Source organism: Hemitrygon akajei, chromosome 14, assembly GCF_048418815.1.
Source record: "Hemitrygon akajei chromosome 14, sHemAka1.3, whole genome shotgun sequence".
Classification (NCBI taxonomy): domain Eukaryota; kingdom Metazoa; phylum Chordata; class Chondrichthyes; order Myliobatiformes; family Dasyatidae; genus Hemitrygon; species Hemitrygon akajei.
The window spans coordinates 104,747,855-104,764,022 of record NC_133137.1 but is presented as its reverse complement, the minus strand read 5'-3'; the positions used below and the strand labels follow the sequence as shown (position 1 = coordinate 104,764,022).

The window sequence follows — 16,168 nt, the reverse complement described above, 5'->3', positions numbered from 1 at the left end:
CAGCATCCATTGTCAGGGATACCCATCACCCAGGCTATGCTCACTTCTCACTGCTGCCATCAGGAAGGTGGTACAGGAGCCTCAGGACTCACACCATCAGGTTCAGAAGTAATCCATCAGGAACTTGAACCAAAGGGGGATAACTTCACTTAACTTCACTTGCACTATCACTGAAATGTTTCCACAACCTATTATGGACTCACTTTCAAGGACTCTTCATCCTACATCCTCAATATTTATTGCTTATTTATTTTTTTTATTATTACCTTTTCTTTTGTATTTGTACTGTGTTTTCTTTTGCGCATTGGTTGTTTGTCCACCCTGTTTGGTGCAGTCTTTCATTGATTCTATTATGGTTCTGGATTACATTATGACGACAAGAAAACAAATCTCAGGGTTGTATATGGTGACATACATATACTTTGATAATAAATTTACTTTGAACTTCTGAACTGTTCTCAATGGGAGCACAACTGCATTTCTTCCTCAAGAATATCTTAGTGTAAGCTATATAAAATGTATTGCATTTTCTTTGTTATAAGTCACAATAAGATCCTGATCTATCGTTGCCCAAAGTTAGGGGCAATGGTAAACAACTCCAACGTTGTTTTATCTCATTCATTATTCCTCATCTCCAAGCAATTTCCCAATGATCTGAACTGGGGGTGTTGTGGATCGTGTGGAGGGCTGTCAGAGGTAACAGCGAGACATTGATAGGATGCAAAAATGGGCTGAGAAGTGGCAGATGGAGTTCAACCCAGATAAGTGTGAGGTGGTTCATTTTGGTAGGTCAAATATGATGGCAGAAAATAGTATTAATGGTAAGACTGTTGGCAGTGTGGAGGATCAGAGGGATCTTGGGGTCCGAATCCGTAGCACACTCAAGGCTGCTGCATAGGTTGACTCTGTGGTTAAGAAAGCATACGGTGCATTGGCCTTCATCAATCATGGGATTGAGTTTAGAAGAGGTAATGTTGCAGCTATATAGGACCTTGGTCAGACCCCACTGGAGTACTGTGCTCAGTCCAGTCACCTCACTATAGGAAGGATGTGGAAACCAGAGAAAGGGTGCAGAGGAGATTTACAAGGATGTTACCTGGATTGTGGAGCATGCCTTATGAGAATAGGTTGAATGAACTCGGCCTTTTCTCCTTGGAGTGATGAAGGATGAGATGTTACGAACCCGCATGGTTTTGTTTACTGTGGACTGTCACTTTAAAAGAGTGCTTCAGTGAGGCAGGACTATGATGTTGTTCACTGCCTGACTCGCAGCTTGTTTACCTTTAAAAGGAGGGAGGGAGAGGGAGGGGGAGGGGAGGGGGAGGGGGGGAGGGGAGGAGAGAGAGAGAGAGAGAGAGAGAGAGAGAGAGAGAGAGAGAGAGAGAGAGAGAGAGAGAGAGAGAGAGAGAGAGAGAGAGAGAGAGAGAGTGAGAGAGAGAGAGAGAGAGAGAGAGAGAGAGAGAGAGAGAGAGAGAGAGAGACACACACACACACACACACACACAAACAAACAAACCTGGAAAAGGGTAGGAACTCCAGCTTGTCGAAGCTGGGTATATGGAACTCTGTCATACCCACAAGGGTGGGTTGATTATCAATCCAGTACACATCGAATGTGTGGCTGTCACTTTGTATAATCCATAGGAGTGGATTAAGGAATGTCTTGTCGGACCACTCGAAGTTAACCCTTGCCTGGGTAGGTTACATGGTAACCCCTTGAAGACAACATCTCTGTGACAGATCACTCTAGTGGTAATTCATATGTGGATTTGGAACAGCTCGAAGGAGGATCTTCGACCACTGATATTTATTACTTACCATCATGGAACCTGTGGAATTGGATGTAATTGCCTTCTCTCTCTGTTTTACCTTGGATTACAAATATCTCTCTCCCATAATTTATTCCGTGGATGAACTGAACTTTCAGGCTTTACCATCTCAAGGCTCTAAGCCTTGTTCCCCCAAGCTCAATAGTTTGGGAGTTATATTTACACATACGTACATGTAACACTGTTAACTTTTGTTTATCTTGGTTAAGTTGCTATTTTATAAGTAGATACTAATAAAGATAGTGGTTTTAACATCAAAACCAGACTCCCAGTGTGAACACTATTGCTTCTGGTTCGTTTCTAAATTGTTACGGTTCGAAACAAATTGGGGGCTCATCTGGGATATTTTGCCACGAACTGTCATCTTCAAGGGGTTACCACATAACCTACCCAGGCAAGGGTTAACTTCGAGTGGTCCTACAGGACATTCCTTAATCCACTTCTATGGATTATACGAAGTGACAGCCACACATTCAATGTGCACTATATCAAAAATCAACCCACCCTTGTTGGTATAGCAGAGTTCCAAATCCCCAGCTTCGACAAGCTGGAGCTGCTACCCTTTTCCAGGTTTGCTCCTCTCCCCCCCCCCTCTCAATCTCTCTCTTCTTCTGACTGTGAATGTCTGTGTCCTTGTTTTAAAAGTAAACAAGCTGAGAGTCAGTCAGTGAACAACATCATACTCACTGAAGCGCTCTTCTGAAGTGACAGCACACAGTAAACAAAACCTGCGGGTTCGTAACAGAGAGGTGACCTGATAGAGGTGTATAAGATGATGAGAGGCATTGATCATGTGGATAATCAGAGGCTTTTTCCCAGGACTGAAATGGCAAGCACAAGAGGACACAGTTTTAAGGTGCTTGGAAGTAGGTACAGAGGAGATATCAGGGTTAAGTTTTTTTACACAGAGAGTGGTGAGTGTGTGGAATGGGCTGCTGATGACGGTGGTGGAAGCAGATACGATAAAGTCTTTTAAGGGACTCCTGGACAGGTATGTGGAGCTCAGAAAAATAAAGGGCTAAGGGTAAACCTAGGTAATTTCTCAGGTAAGGACATGTTTGGCACAGCTTTGTGGGCCAAAGGGCCTGTATTGTGCTGTCGGTTTTCTATGTTTCTATGAACCATGATTCTTTCTCACTACCAATTTAATTTACTTAATTATTAGATCAGGCATCTTTCTGCCATGTTATTTATTCTTGTCCATGACTGGATAATGACCAATATCATTCAGTGATGCAACAGGGCAGACTTTCCTGATGAATCCACTCCAAAGTCAAATCCATAACACCGTACATATGACAACTAAGGCTACTTATGATTAATTCCTGCATGCACATAAAGCCGGTTCTATTATTTCATTTAAGTTGTGCACCGACATCGGCCATTGTATTAATTAAAACTTGCTGGTATGCAACTGACAAAACTTTGGAAATCCACAAGAACCCAAAATTGGTAAAGCTACTGGTCACATTAGAAATTGAAAGTTGAAAATTGAAGATTTACTAGAATGTTACCTGGGTTTCAGCACCTAAGTTACAGGGAAAGTTTGAACAAGTTAGGTCTTTATTCTTTGGAGCGTAGAAGGTTGGGGGGGGACTTGATAGAGGTAATTAAAATTATGAGGGGGATAGATAGAGTTGACGTGGATAGGCTTTTTCCATTGAGAGTAGGGGAGATTCAAACAAGGGGACATGAGTTGAGAGTTAGGGGGCAAAAGTTTAAGGGTAACACGACGGGGAATTTCTTTACACAGAGAGTGGTAGCTGTGTGGAACGAGCTTCCAGTAGAAGTGGTAGAGGCAGGTTCGGTATTGTCATTTAAAGTAAAATTGGATAGGTATATGGACAGGAAAGGAATGGAGGATTATGGGCTGAGTGCGGGTCAGTGGGACTAGGTGAGAGTAAGCATTCGGCATGGACTAGAAGGGCTGAGATGGCCTGTTTCCATGTTGTAATTGTTATATGGTTATATGGTAAATGTGAGCATTCAAAAGTTAAGCGAGATAATTATACTTTTGTTGCAGACAGGCAGCTCAGAATGAAGACTCCATTTTACCTACTCTCTTTTCTCTTCCAATTCTGTACTATGCGGGAGCATTTCTCTCCTCACCTAACAGATTGTCTTGCCATCCATAGAGCAGCTAACTCAGCATTATAAGGGATGACGTTACTCTGGCAGCCAGCTGACCAATTGCAGCTCATTGGCCCCCAGCACTTGAAACATCAATTCGTGTTTATCCCAACAGGGACTCAGGACAGTAAACTAGCTTAGATCACTGCAACATATTTGCTACTTGAAAGAATCAGCCAGCACATTACATACACTGCACACTGACCAAAATATCAAGAGCATTACAGAGAATGAATTGCTATCCCCTTTGCAAATTACAAATTTCCCTAAAATACAACATCACTGTAAGCATTTATCAGTAACTCCAATAGGACAGGAGGAAGGATGAAAAAACTGGAGGTGGGGGTTGGTGGTACAGTGTAGCTTGCTCATACATACGAGCACTGCATCACACCAATGTACCGCTTATTACGACATGCGTCAGCAATACATTCACGTTCAGAGTGAAGGACAAAGAAATGAGAGCACAGCCTGTGTGGTTGCCTGCAAAGGGAGACGAGAAAAAGAAATAAATTGTTCCAGAAGACAGAGGTTTCTGCTGCAGCTGTTAAGTCACTGGCCAACAAAGACGTTATTAACAGGACAAAAGACTAAAAGGAAACTGACACAACTCACTACCTCAACATAAAAAAAGGATATCACAAGAAATACAGTGGGAAGAGAACAGGATCTTTATTTCCTTCTGTTATGATGCTAATTCTGCCAAGATCTTAAAAAAAGGCTCATCAGTGAAGATTTTCATTTCATCAGTGAGAGAAAGAGAGCGCTCTCCAACAATCCTTTCCTCCTCCAATCGCCTCCCCCCTCCCCTTGGAGCAATCAACGGATTATTGCTAACTGTGCGGGAGGTAGCCTGCAGCTGCTGCGTCTGCTGGTGGAGAACTGGCTAGTTAAGCTGCTGACTGCAATATGCTGCTCGTAGCTGTTTTTAAATCAGCCGACCCTGGCAGAGAGGAGAGCGAAATAGATTAGAGAGCAAAGCTACTAAGAAAGCAGCTGGTTACAGCAGTAGAGAGGTGGGAGAAAGAAACGAACGAAGTGCTTTACACAAAGCGGAGTGCCTGGATGCTTTATCAGCGATGGAGCTCACTCGACAGCATTCTCAACTCAGAGGACAAAAATCACGACTGTTGATGGCGCTGCTCTCTGGGGCAGAGAGGATGCATGCACCTGCGTAGCCGATCGGGCCTCACCTCTGTTGGTCCTTTCTACTTACTGGTTTGGATTTATTAGGAGCCATTTTGTGAATCCTTTATTTTTTTAAGGAAGGGAAGGAGAAACAGCACTAGTATCTAGTGCATGAAAACCAGGGACTGCACTTTTGTAGAGGTAGGTGTGACAGGCCGTCCTCATTGCATCGCTCTCCTCTTTCCCCAACCCCACCCCCTCTCCCTTTCACTGTCGACCGCTACAGGCACTGGTAGCCTGCTGTGCCGGGTAGAGCCGATTTTCAAATCAGTGCCGTTCCCAGACTATGGTGAATTATGAATGTGCCACATCATGAATCTCTTGTGGCAGGTAACTGTGCATCACACCTGGAATACTGCCCTGGTTCTTCTTGTCTACCTCACGGTACGGATGTGGAGTATGTGCGAAGCATCAAACAGAGAACAGAATTGTCCAGAAATCTGCTCCTGCAGTAATCACTTCAGCAAAGTCGTCTGCACTCGCCGTGGACTCAAAGAGGTCCCTCAAGGGATCCCTTCTAATACCCGGTACCTCAATCTCATGGAAAATAACATCCAGCTTATCAAGGCAGACACATTTCGACATCTGTACCATATGGAGGTCTTACAGCTCGGCCGGAATTCGATCCGGCAAATAGAGGTTGGTGCATTTAATGGACTGACTAGCCTTAACACACTGGAGTTGTTTGAGAATAGACTGACTGTGATACCAAGTGGCGCATTCGAGTCCTTTTCAAAACTGCGTGAATTGTGGCTCAGGAACAATCCCATCGAAAGTATTCCATCATATGCTTTCAACAGGGTGCCATCACTGCTGCGCCTGGATCTGGGGGAGCTCAGAAAACTAGAATACATTTTGGATGGTGCTTTTGAGGGCCTAATTAATTTAAAATACCTTAACCTGGGGATGTGTAACCTGAGGGACATGCCAAATCTCACACCACTGGTGAGATTAGAAGAGCTGGAAATGTCCAGTAACCATTTCCCTGCAATTAAACCAGGGTCATTTCAGGGGCTTAAATCATTAAAAAAGCTCTGGCTTATGAATTCTCAAGTCAATCTGATTGAGCGGAATGCCTTTGATGACCTCACTGCACTAGTGGAACTAAACCTGGCCCACAACAACCTTACTTCACTGCCACATGATCTGTTTGCACCACTGAGATACCTGGTGGAGTTGCACTTACACCACAACCCATGGAATTGCGACTGCGATATCCTCTGGCTCACCTGGTGGCTGCGAGAGTATATCCCCACAAACTCTACCTGCTGTGGCCGGTGCCACTCCCCGCTTCACATGAGGGGAAAGTACTTGACCGAAGTAGAACAAGGCACTTTCCAATGCTCACGACCAGTTATACTGGAGCCACCACAGAACCTAAACATCTCTGAAGGGAGAACAGCCAAACTGAAATGTCGAACATCCTCCATGTCATCTGTAAGGTGGTTGTTGCCAAATAACACGGTATTGAGTCATGGCTCAACACATCCCCGTATGTCTGTATTTAACAATGGAACCCTATACTTCTTGCACGTTTTAATAACAGATGCTGGTAACTACAAATGTATGGTCACCAACGTTGCAGGGAATGCCGACGCATCTGCCTTCCTCAGAGTCAGCATGGCAGAGATCAACACTTCGAATTACACCTACTTTTCCACGGTTACCGTGGAAACAACACCTGAAACCGTCAGGACTAAAGTTCCGCCGTTTCTGTCAACGCCACCCACTTACAAGCCAGCGTTCATCTCAACTCCAACGGTGCTACTGCAGAGCACGAGGAGTCCCAAAACAGTGGTGGTGGTCCCGACACTGGCCGCCATGGACACAACTCGCACCAGCCTAGATGAAGTCATGAAAACTACAAAAATCATCATCGGTTGTTTTGTGGCGGTAACACTGCTGGCAGCTGCCATGCTCATAGTGTTTTACAAACTTCGCAAGCGGCACCAACAACGGAGCACGGTGGCAGCAGCCAGGACTACAGAGATCATTAACATGGAGGAGGATCTCACGCCATCCGAAGGAGCTGTTGTCGTACCCTCGGTCCACGACCACATGAACTATAACACGTACAAACCAGCACATGGGGCTCACTGGACAGAGAACAGCCTGGGTAACTCGCTCAATACTACAATACCTGAGCCCTTTATTATACAGACACACACCAAGGAGAAGGTTCAGGAGACTCAGATCTGACCTGTACATTATATATGTATGTAAAATATATAATATATATATATAATATATATATATGTAATATACATATGTATATATAATATATATATATATGCAATAGAATGCACAAGTTGTCAGAATTTTGTAAAAAGTGCAGAACCCAAGACTGTTTTCTTGTATATGCTTATATCAAAGCAACCATGGCTGATTTAAAAAAAATGATTATATATATATATATATATAGATATATAGATATATATATAAAAATAAACTATTTTCTAACCTGTAACTTATGTTTAAGAAGAGAAAGCTGTTCAAGACGCTTTCGTGACTTTGGAAAAAAAATGGGCCGAACCAATTTAAAAGGGCATTCTGTAATTTTTAAAGGCAGTGCTATGAGGATGCAGTCAATCATATTTATATGGAAATTCTTTCTAAGCCCAATATCAGACTTTACAGGTTTATCTTGTAAAAGCACCAATTTGTACTGTGCCAAAATGTTAAAAGGCAATAAAAAGGGATTTTTTGAGAAGAGTTGAATTAATTTATAACGGAAGAAAAATCATCAACCTTTTCATCCGAGTGAAACCAGCGAGGGCTCGTTCCACTTCAAGACATTTTCTGTTTATTTATAAACACTCTTTTCTGCATGCTGTGATACTGTGAATTCTATAAAATGGTGGAAGTGCAGACGAGTCTGCTAATTACCGTAAAGCATAATCTTGCTCTGTGTGTGTGTGTGTGTGTGTGTGTGTGTGTGTGTGTGTGTGTGTGTGTGTGTGTGTGTGTGTGTGTGTGTGTGTGTGTGTGTGTGTGTGTGTGTGTGTGTGTGTGTGTGTGTAAGTATACGCGCACACACAAGTGAATGAATGAGACCAAGAGAAAAAGAGTGTGTGTGTGTGTGTGTGTAAGTATACGCGCACACACAAGTGAATGAATGAGACCAAGAGAAAAAGAGTGTGTGTGTGTGTGTGTGTGAGAGAGAGAGAGTGAGAAATAGAAAGAGAGAAAGAGCGTGAGCAAAAGGGAGGGGGAGAGGAGGGGGAAGGGGAAAGAAAACAGGGAATAGTAGTACTGTATGTGATGAGCAGTATGCAGTGAAACTTATACTGGCAAAGAATTTTGGAAATGCCTGCAAAAAATCCAAAATAGGGGAGAAGAAAGAGAATTGAAGTACATTATGTGGTAGTAATTATTTCACAACTTCTGCAACAAGAACGGAATGCATTTCTAAAGACTGATGTGATTTATACACATTGCATACTGTTGGCAGCTTCACAAACGCTGCATTCTCATCCGTAGTGCTTAAAAGACTTAGCTTTTTTTGTTGGCAGACTCTTGCTGCAGTGTCTCAACTGAAGGGCATGCAGCAAGGAAAGAGTTAAACAACAGTACATTAAATCCTTCTATTGATCACCTTCCATTTCTGGTGATTTATTTTAAAAGGTGATTCAATGTGCTGAGTATCAAGAAAAGATCGCGCGGGTGGGGAAAGGAGTCTTAATAAATGTTCACCATTTTCAGAAATGAAATTAGCATTATTAAATGACAGATAGCATACTTGCATGGTAAGATTAGAAAATCTGGCCATAAAAACGAGATGTGCACAAATGGTTTAAATGATGTTTGGCTAAGCTCAAGTCTATTTAGGAGAAAGAAACTGAAAATTCTCCCGCTTGCTTCAATCGGTGTAATATATGAATAGCAATCGTATTCTTGTAAAAGTTATTTGAATTTTACTGCCTTAATCCATCTGCTGACTGTGCTGCTTCTAATCCAGCATTAGCATGCAGAGAGCACGAGCTGCCTAATTTAGAATTTTCTAAATGTCGACAGAATGGATTGAAACGGAATTGCAGTTTCATAAACCCGCAAGCAGTCAGGGCAGTAGACCTGCGTCAAAAGAAATAAATGCGCCATGTTAAACCATTAAATTAGATCCTCGAGAATGGTGTTGATTAAGGAATGCTTGGTCCTACATGCTCTAACCATTAGCATGCCGTTGTGCTTTATGCTGAAACCGGGAGGTGGGGTAGTAAAGTTGATGCACCAAGCACTTTAATCAGCTCAGGATCTGCTGCACTAACACAACACACACTAGAACATTTCATGGCTAACAATCAGGAGCTGATCACTGTTCACCATTTTAGCAGTGATGGCTTTTATTATGTATTAATATTCATTGCTGATTTTAATTTCTAAAATAATATTACTTTGTAACTTCTTAACAATATGACACCATGCACAATATAAATGAAAGTAAAATATGAATTATGTGTAAAGGACTGACATCTATATTTCTGTCAATGAAACCTTAACCTTAATCTGTATAAACAAATTATCTACACTCATTTTTTTGATGTTCAGAAGTGGGATGATGGTAGGTGGTGTAAAAAGTACAGCAAACACATAGTAATAAGATCTACATCAAATGAGATATCGTAACTATTTTGTTGAAACTTTAGCCTCCGAATAGTAATATGATGAATGCCATCTTTTACATCAGCTTTACAAATGCAACAGGTTTTAAGTAAAGCCAGCTACAACAAATTGTATTTTACAATTCCTTTTACATAGCCGTTCAGTTGGTTATCACATTTTAATTTTTTTAAACCAAAAAGGAAGTAATATTTGGAACATTAAAATTTGGGCATTAGTACATTTTCAAGGCTATTAAAAAATATAATATGCTACAAAGACAGAGAAATTTCAGAAGTAAACCCGAAAATTAGGACTTAGATTAAAAAGTGGAGTGCAGAAGATGAAGATGTTGAAAGTCAAAGAAATGCCGAATTCTCAGAAAGCATTTGGATAGAAAACATTGCAGCAATATTTTGGAAGGATTGGGTGGATAGCAACCTAAGTTATTGCTTACATACTATCTGAACATGCCATTAAAATCTAATCTAAGGTTCTAGCTTAAATATTTTAAATGATTTATAAAATTCTCATTAGGTTCACTAATATCCTTCAAGGAGTCTGGACTTTGCGCAATTCCAGATCTGCCAATGTGATTGACTTGTAATTGCTGTCTCAGATTAAGGACAATTACGAATGGATAATAATATCCCAACATTATCAGAGATGTCCATATCTTGTGAATAAGCCAATTATAAAGACACTATAACAACTAGCAAAGATCCATGTGCTTCCAAATATAAATATCCCTCAATAAAAACAAATGAATGCCTCAAAATATACATTAATAATTCAGTGCAGAGTATAGTATCTACTTATCACAAATTATGATTCAGAATTTATAAATCCAATTTTAGTTTGGAAGAATGCTGTAATATGACAGGTTGACAGACAAGTCCATCTGCATGTCCTTGTTTGGTTTTGAGTTTTAAAAAACTCCATTGACAAATACTCATGTATTTGGAAAGTAAGACCTGGAGAAATTAAGAACAAGCACTATTTCTTGTGCATATCTGTATGCACATACCAGCATGCATATCAGTATGTATGTACTTGTGTTAATTTTATTCATATCTTCAAATATGTACAGATAGAAACTCTCGTGCAGTAGCCTTGGGACCTGACTGGTTCTGGACCACAGAAATTGCCTCCTGCTCACCACCTCTGAGCAAAAAAAGCTGCTCTTTTTAAGTTCTGAACACTCTCAGCTTATGTAAGGGTTCCGAGAACCAGGAAATCGGTAATGTTGTTGCCTGAAATTGCAAAGGCTGTACTGCTAGATTAATTAACTACAAATTAGTACAGATTTTATCATATTTTATATCTTAGTTAGCATGAATAGATTAGCATAGACATGAATGCCAATCCAAAATGAACTGTGCTATGGGGATTGTTGAATGAAAGAACTTTGGACAAGAGTGCTTCAAACTGCATTAAGTTCTCCAATCGTGGCATTTTTAAAGAAGCACTTACTACTATTAAGTTACTTCAAAATAATTATAATGCACATTAACAAGATTGGATTTAACTGCTAACAAATAATCAAAAAAGACCCTTAAGATGCTAAAGATTTTGTGGGTGATTTTCACCATCTAAATACCTCCATGAACTATCACTTAAAATCAACACAATCATTCACTTCAAAATTTTAGATATTGAAAATTATTTTCTTTTATAAATGCCTCAAAGTGGTCTCAGTACATTCTACTGCTGTTTCAAGCTTTGCAACACTGGGCTCACTGCAGTATCATTTTCTGCCAAACCAGCACAGGAAGCCATTTGCTGTGCTTTTCATTTCTTTTTAATTCACCGACTCTGTCTCAGGTCCAAGGGTCTGTATACATCTGGCTAATATTGAGCTCCGAAACTCAATAGTGATTTATCATTCAATTTTTTTAAATCAACTGATGATTTTTATTTTACATCAGTAAGGAAAAATACATATTTGTTGAATTTCATGAAAATATTGAACTATGATTTAATTGTTTTCCAGATAATCTGCTCAAATGTGCAATGTTGGTAATGTGTTTTTATTGTTAAGTTCTTTTATTGTTATCAGATGAAAACATCATGCCTTGGCTCACAGATTGGTACAGACTGATAGAGTTGTTTTACAGAATTTTCATTTTTCCAACGTGTAATCATAATTATGTATATTAGTATAATTGTGTTATATCATTCTGTATTTTGAGGTTGGGAAAGAAAGGAGATGGAAGAGAAATGGAGAAAAGGTATTGTACTTCCATAACAGCCTTTTTCTCTCTTGAAGCTCATGAAGCAGAATGAAGGGAGAATTTAAGCTCTTTTGGAAAGATTTCCTTAAGTTACCACTAAGGAATGCTTGCCCTGTTCAGCAAAAAAAACTGGACACACCACCTGGACCATAAGATTCTTTAACACCATTTATAACTAATTTCAGAAACTCTACTTTTTAAATTGATACAACAAGTAATGCAATCTATTCCTCCAGTATTCTTCCACTGCATTATATTCTTGGGGTGATTTGTCCAAGTGAAAGAAATTGCTATTTGAACTTAACTATATAACCCATGTGCGATGCACACATTTTAAATATTCTCTTTTGGTGCAGATTCTATGTTCAGCAGCTGTATCGCTGGTGTGTTTATTCGAATCATTCGTCAGACTTGGGCACTGTTGGCATGGCCTCATATTTATTGCTCAAACCCATGGTCCTAGGACTTCCACGATTTAGACTAGCAACAATGAAGAAGAGTTAAGTAATTATAAGCCAAGATGGTGTTGATGTGGAGGGTTGTGGCTCTTATCCTTTGATATCAGAGTCTGAGGATTTGGGAGGCACGGTCTGGGCAAGGTACACAGCATATTTTGCATATCTTGCAGCTACAGCATGCCAATGGTGCAGGGAATGAATACTCAAGGTGGTAAATGGGGTGCCGGTCAGGCTGTTTGTCCTTTAATAGTATCAAACTCCTTTAGAATTATTGATGCTGCGCTCATCCAGGGAAGTGAAGAGTATTTAATAATGCTTCTGACTTGCTCCTTTAGATGGTGGAATGGCCTTGATTATCATGAGCTAAATAACTCACACAGGATATGCAGCTCTTGTATCAATTGTATTTATGACGCAGGCCCAGATTAGTTTCTTGATAATGGTAACTCCCAGGATAATAACGGTTGGTGAAATGGCAATCATAGTCTTATTGACTGTCATTGTAGGTTGAGGATAGTCACTGTCTGGCACTTTAGGGGGATTTTTGCAAGAAAGAAACCAGTTCACCTCTAATGTAAATCCCATTGAGAAACAAAGACTCTACAGAAGAGATGAACCAAATATAAGAGGAAAAGAGAAACATAAGAATTATATCTTATTAGCCACTATACTCAACACCAAATTGGAATCAAGTTTATTATCATATTTGTCTGGCTGGTCTCCAACAGAAACTCTGCACAAATTTTCAGTTTTTCTATGCATTTCAGGTAGATTAAAAGTAATCAGGTCAGGCCTACTCAAATATTTACTACCTCAAATACAAATTTGAAACCAATATCATCAGTTTTTAATGGATAAAATTAAAATTGGGCTCCCTTTGGTTTACAGAGGCAGAGGGTAGGTGGGTGAAGATGAAACATTATGAATTGGGTACATCCTTAGCATCGGAAGGTGAAGGTGGGGATGCAGAAGTTAACCCAGCACAAGGTGGCGGAAAAGATCCTGAACTGCGAGAAGATTCCTGGATAGCTGGTAAGATGTTGTCAAAATCCACTGCAAGATCCAGAACTTCAAGTGCCTGAAGACATCCACATATCAAACTATACCAAGTGATTGGTACCGCAACATACATATTCACAACAAAGGAATGTGTGTTAGGCAGAGAGCTTTTTGATTAGATCTACAAGAATGGCAAGCTGGATGAAAAGGAGAGCTGCCACCTCTTCCAAACAGATCATCTTGGTGGTGGCATATTTTATGATGAAGCACTGGGGCCTAAAACCAAAGGATATGCTGCCGAATACACCGTTGAACTCTAAAATCACCACCTTTGGGCCTCAACCGTGCCTTACAGTGCATTCCTGAGAACCAGCCAATGCTCACCAAACTACACTACTCCCAAAGTAATTTCAAGAAGGTGTGGCATGTTGATGAGCAGCAGGGTTTACAATGTCAACATTCTAGATTCAATTGCTGCCTATGTCTTTAAGGAGTTTGTACATTCTCCCTGTGACTGTGTAGGTTTCCTCTGGATGGTATGTGTTCCTCACACACTCCAAAGATATATTGGTTAGTAAGTAGCAGGCATGCTATGTTGGTGCCAGAAACACGGCCCCAAGCACACTGTAGGTTGTTGACGGAAACAACGCATTGCAGAGTATGCTTGGTTGCACATACGACAAGTAATGGAAGTTATGCTATGGGGGAAGGGTTAGAAAAGCTAACATTATAATGGACATCTATATGCTAAACCCAGTTTACATATAAAGTTTGACTTATGCAGGGAAATACACAGACAATGCTACTTTGTTACTTACCTATAAATAAACAGAGCAAGGGAAATAAATTAGTTTAGAGCTATTTTTCATCAGTCTTTAAAAGACACAAAGCAGTTGGTTATGTAAAATGATCACCAGAGGAGAAGGTACTAGGAACACTGACTGAATTAATGCTAACAAAATTAGAAAGAAACAAAGGCTAAATAATCAAACCTTACCTCCCCCCCCCATTGTTACCTCTAAGCTGCACAAGTGTGCAGCCGCACATTAACTGAAATACTCCTGTGCACGTAACCTTTGTTGCCGCACAGCTGGAATTTTATTTTATATAACATAATTTTGAAATTACGGTAATATAATTTTAAAATCTGTTAATATAATTTGTGAAATATCCTGTAATTGTGTTAATGAGTATAATCCATAAATTTTCTAAGTAACAAACCTACCGCAACCTTTACTTTGAAACATTTTAAAGCTTCAACATATTTACATTCTCAGTGTTTTAACTTACAACACTGTTACAAATTGTAACAATAAACACAGAATGGAAGCTAGTAGCTGATTGTAAATAAACTGCTAGCCTGCTGAAAACTGACAACATCTAAGTTTCCGAAATATGGAAGAATTTTTGTTATACTGTACTTCATTATACCATTCAATTAATAAATAAAATCAAAAGTATGTGATTTTTCAATTTTCATTCTAAAAATTCAAAGTACAGGTATCCCCCACTTCACGAAAGTTTACTTTACGCCACTTTGCTTTTACGAAAGACCTACATTAGTACCTGTTTTTGCTAACTGAAAGAAGTCTGATGAGGATTTTCACTTTTACAAAAAAAAGGCAAAAAGCAAAAATAGCGTTCAGCGTCTGTTTTGCAGCGAGCCGTTATAGAGGCAGCGCGCACCCCAAGCAGCGAGTGGCGAAAAGCGAAAATAGTGTTAAGCGTTTGTTTTGAAGTGAGCTGTTATAGAGGCAGCGCACAACCCAAGTTCCTTCCCCAGGAACTACACTCAGCATTTCAGAATCAAGCCGCCATAGCTTTGAACTGTGTGAGATTTTCGCTACGATTTGACAGTGCTGCAATGATTGCAGAAAAGTATGTCTTTAATTTTGAAAGGGCATGTAGGTTTAGGGCAGGTTTGCAGGATGTTTTGAGTGCTTACAAAGAACTATATGATAGAAAAATGAGTGAACCTTCCAGTGTGCTTGCTTTCTTCCCGATTCTGGTAAGTGAAACTACACTGTACATACATTATTTCTACTTTATATAGGCTGTGTATTTATCATATCATTCCTGCTTTTACTATATGGTACTGTTATTTTAGGTTTTATGTGTTATATGGTATGATTTGGTAGGTTTTTTTTGGTTCTGGGAACGCTCAAAAACTTTTCCCATATAAATTAATGGTGATTGCTTCTTTGCTTTACGCCATTTCGGCTTACAAACAGTTTCATAGGAATGCTCTACCTTCGGATAGCGGAGGGAAACCTGTATGCACATTACAATAAAAAATTTTAAGTGCTGTACAGTTTTCAGGCTGTGTAAACCTTTCCTGCTCAAAGTAATGGTTGGTCCACACAGCTGTAATAACAAAGGGGGAATGTTGCCCTTCCCCTATACCCCGTTGCTTAAACTGAAAAACTAGAATCTCCACTGACACCAATGTATAGCCAGAGTAACGGGTTCTAGAATTTGTGGGTCAATTCTCTACTTTAATGAATCCAACAAAACTCAAAAGCAAACTTTTGGTTACTTAAGTTTGTAATAACCAGGGGTGGTAATAGGGATAAGTTCCCATTACCTATTAAATGCTCTCAATAGCGTGCATCTCAAATAGCCTCTGACCAAGCAAGTCCAACTCCTGCACTTCACTTATGGCTTAGCTACCAAGTCCAACAGAACCATTTCTACAAACAAGAGAAGGGGCTTAAATGGGTTAATGGCACCTTAA

The 16,168-nt window shown here is 40.0% G+C and overlaps 2 protein-coding genes across 2 annotated transcripts in view; one reads left to right on the top strand and one right to left on the bottom strand.

The window, feature by feature from the left end:
- Positions 1 to 16,168, bottom strand: part of snd1 (staphylococcal nuclease and tudor domain containing 1) — a 1,008,210-nt gene that overhangs the window by 463,650 nt on the left and 528,392 nt on the right. The gene's annotated exons all lie outside the window — the stretch shown is intronic.
- Positions 2,751 to 8,094, top strand: LOC140738883 (leucine-rich repeat-containing protein 4-like). Its single transcript, XM_073066876.1, has one exon. The coding sequence runs from the start codon at positions 5,448 to 5,450 to the stop codon at positions 7,344 to 7,346; it is 1,899 nt and encodes a 632-aa protein (XP_072922977.1). The 5' UTR covers positions 2,751 to 5,447; the 3' UTR covers positions 7,347 to 8,094.

Excerpts from the sequence above, each read along its gene's own strand:
- LOC140738883 (XM_073066876.1), top strand. The coding sequence starts at position 5,448 with ATGTGCCACATCATGAATCTCTTGTGGCAGGTAACTGTGCATCACACC.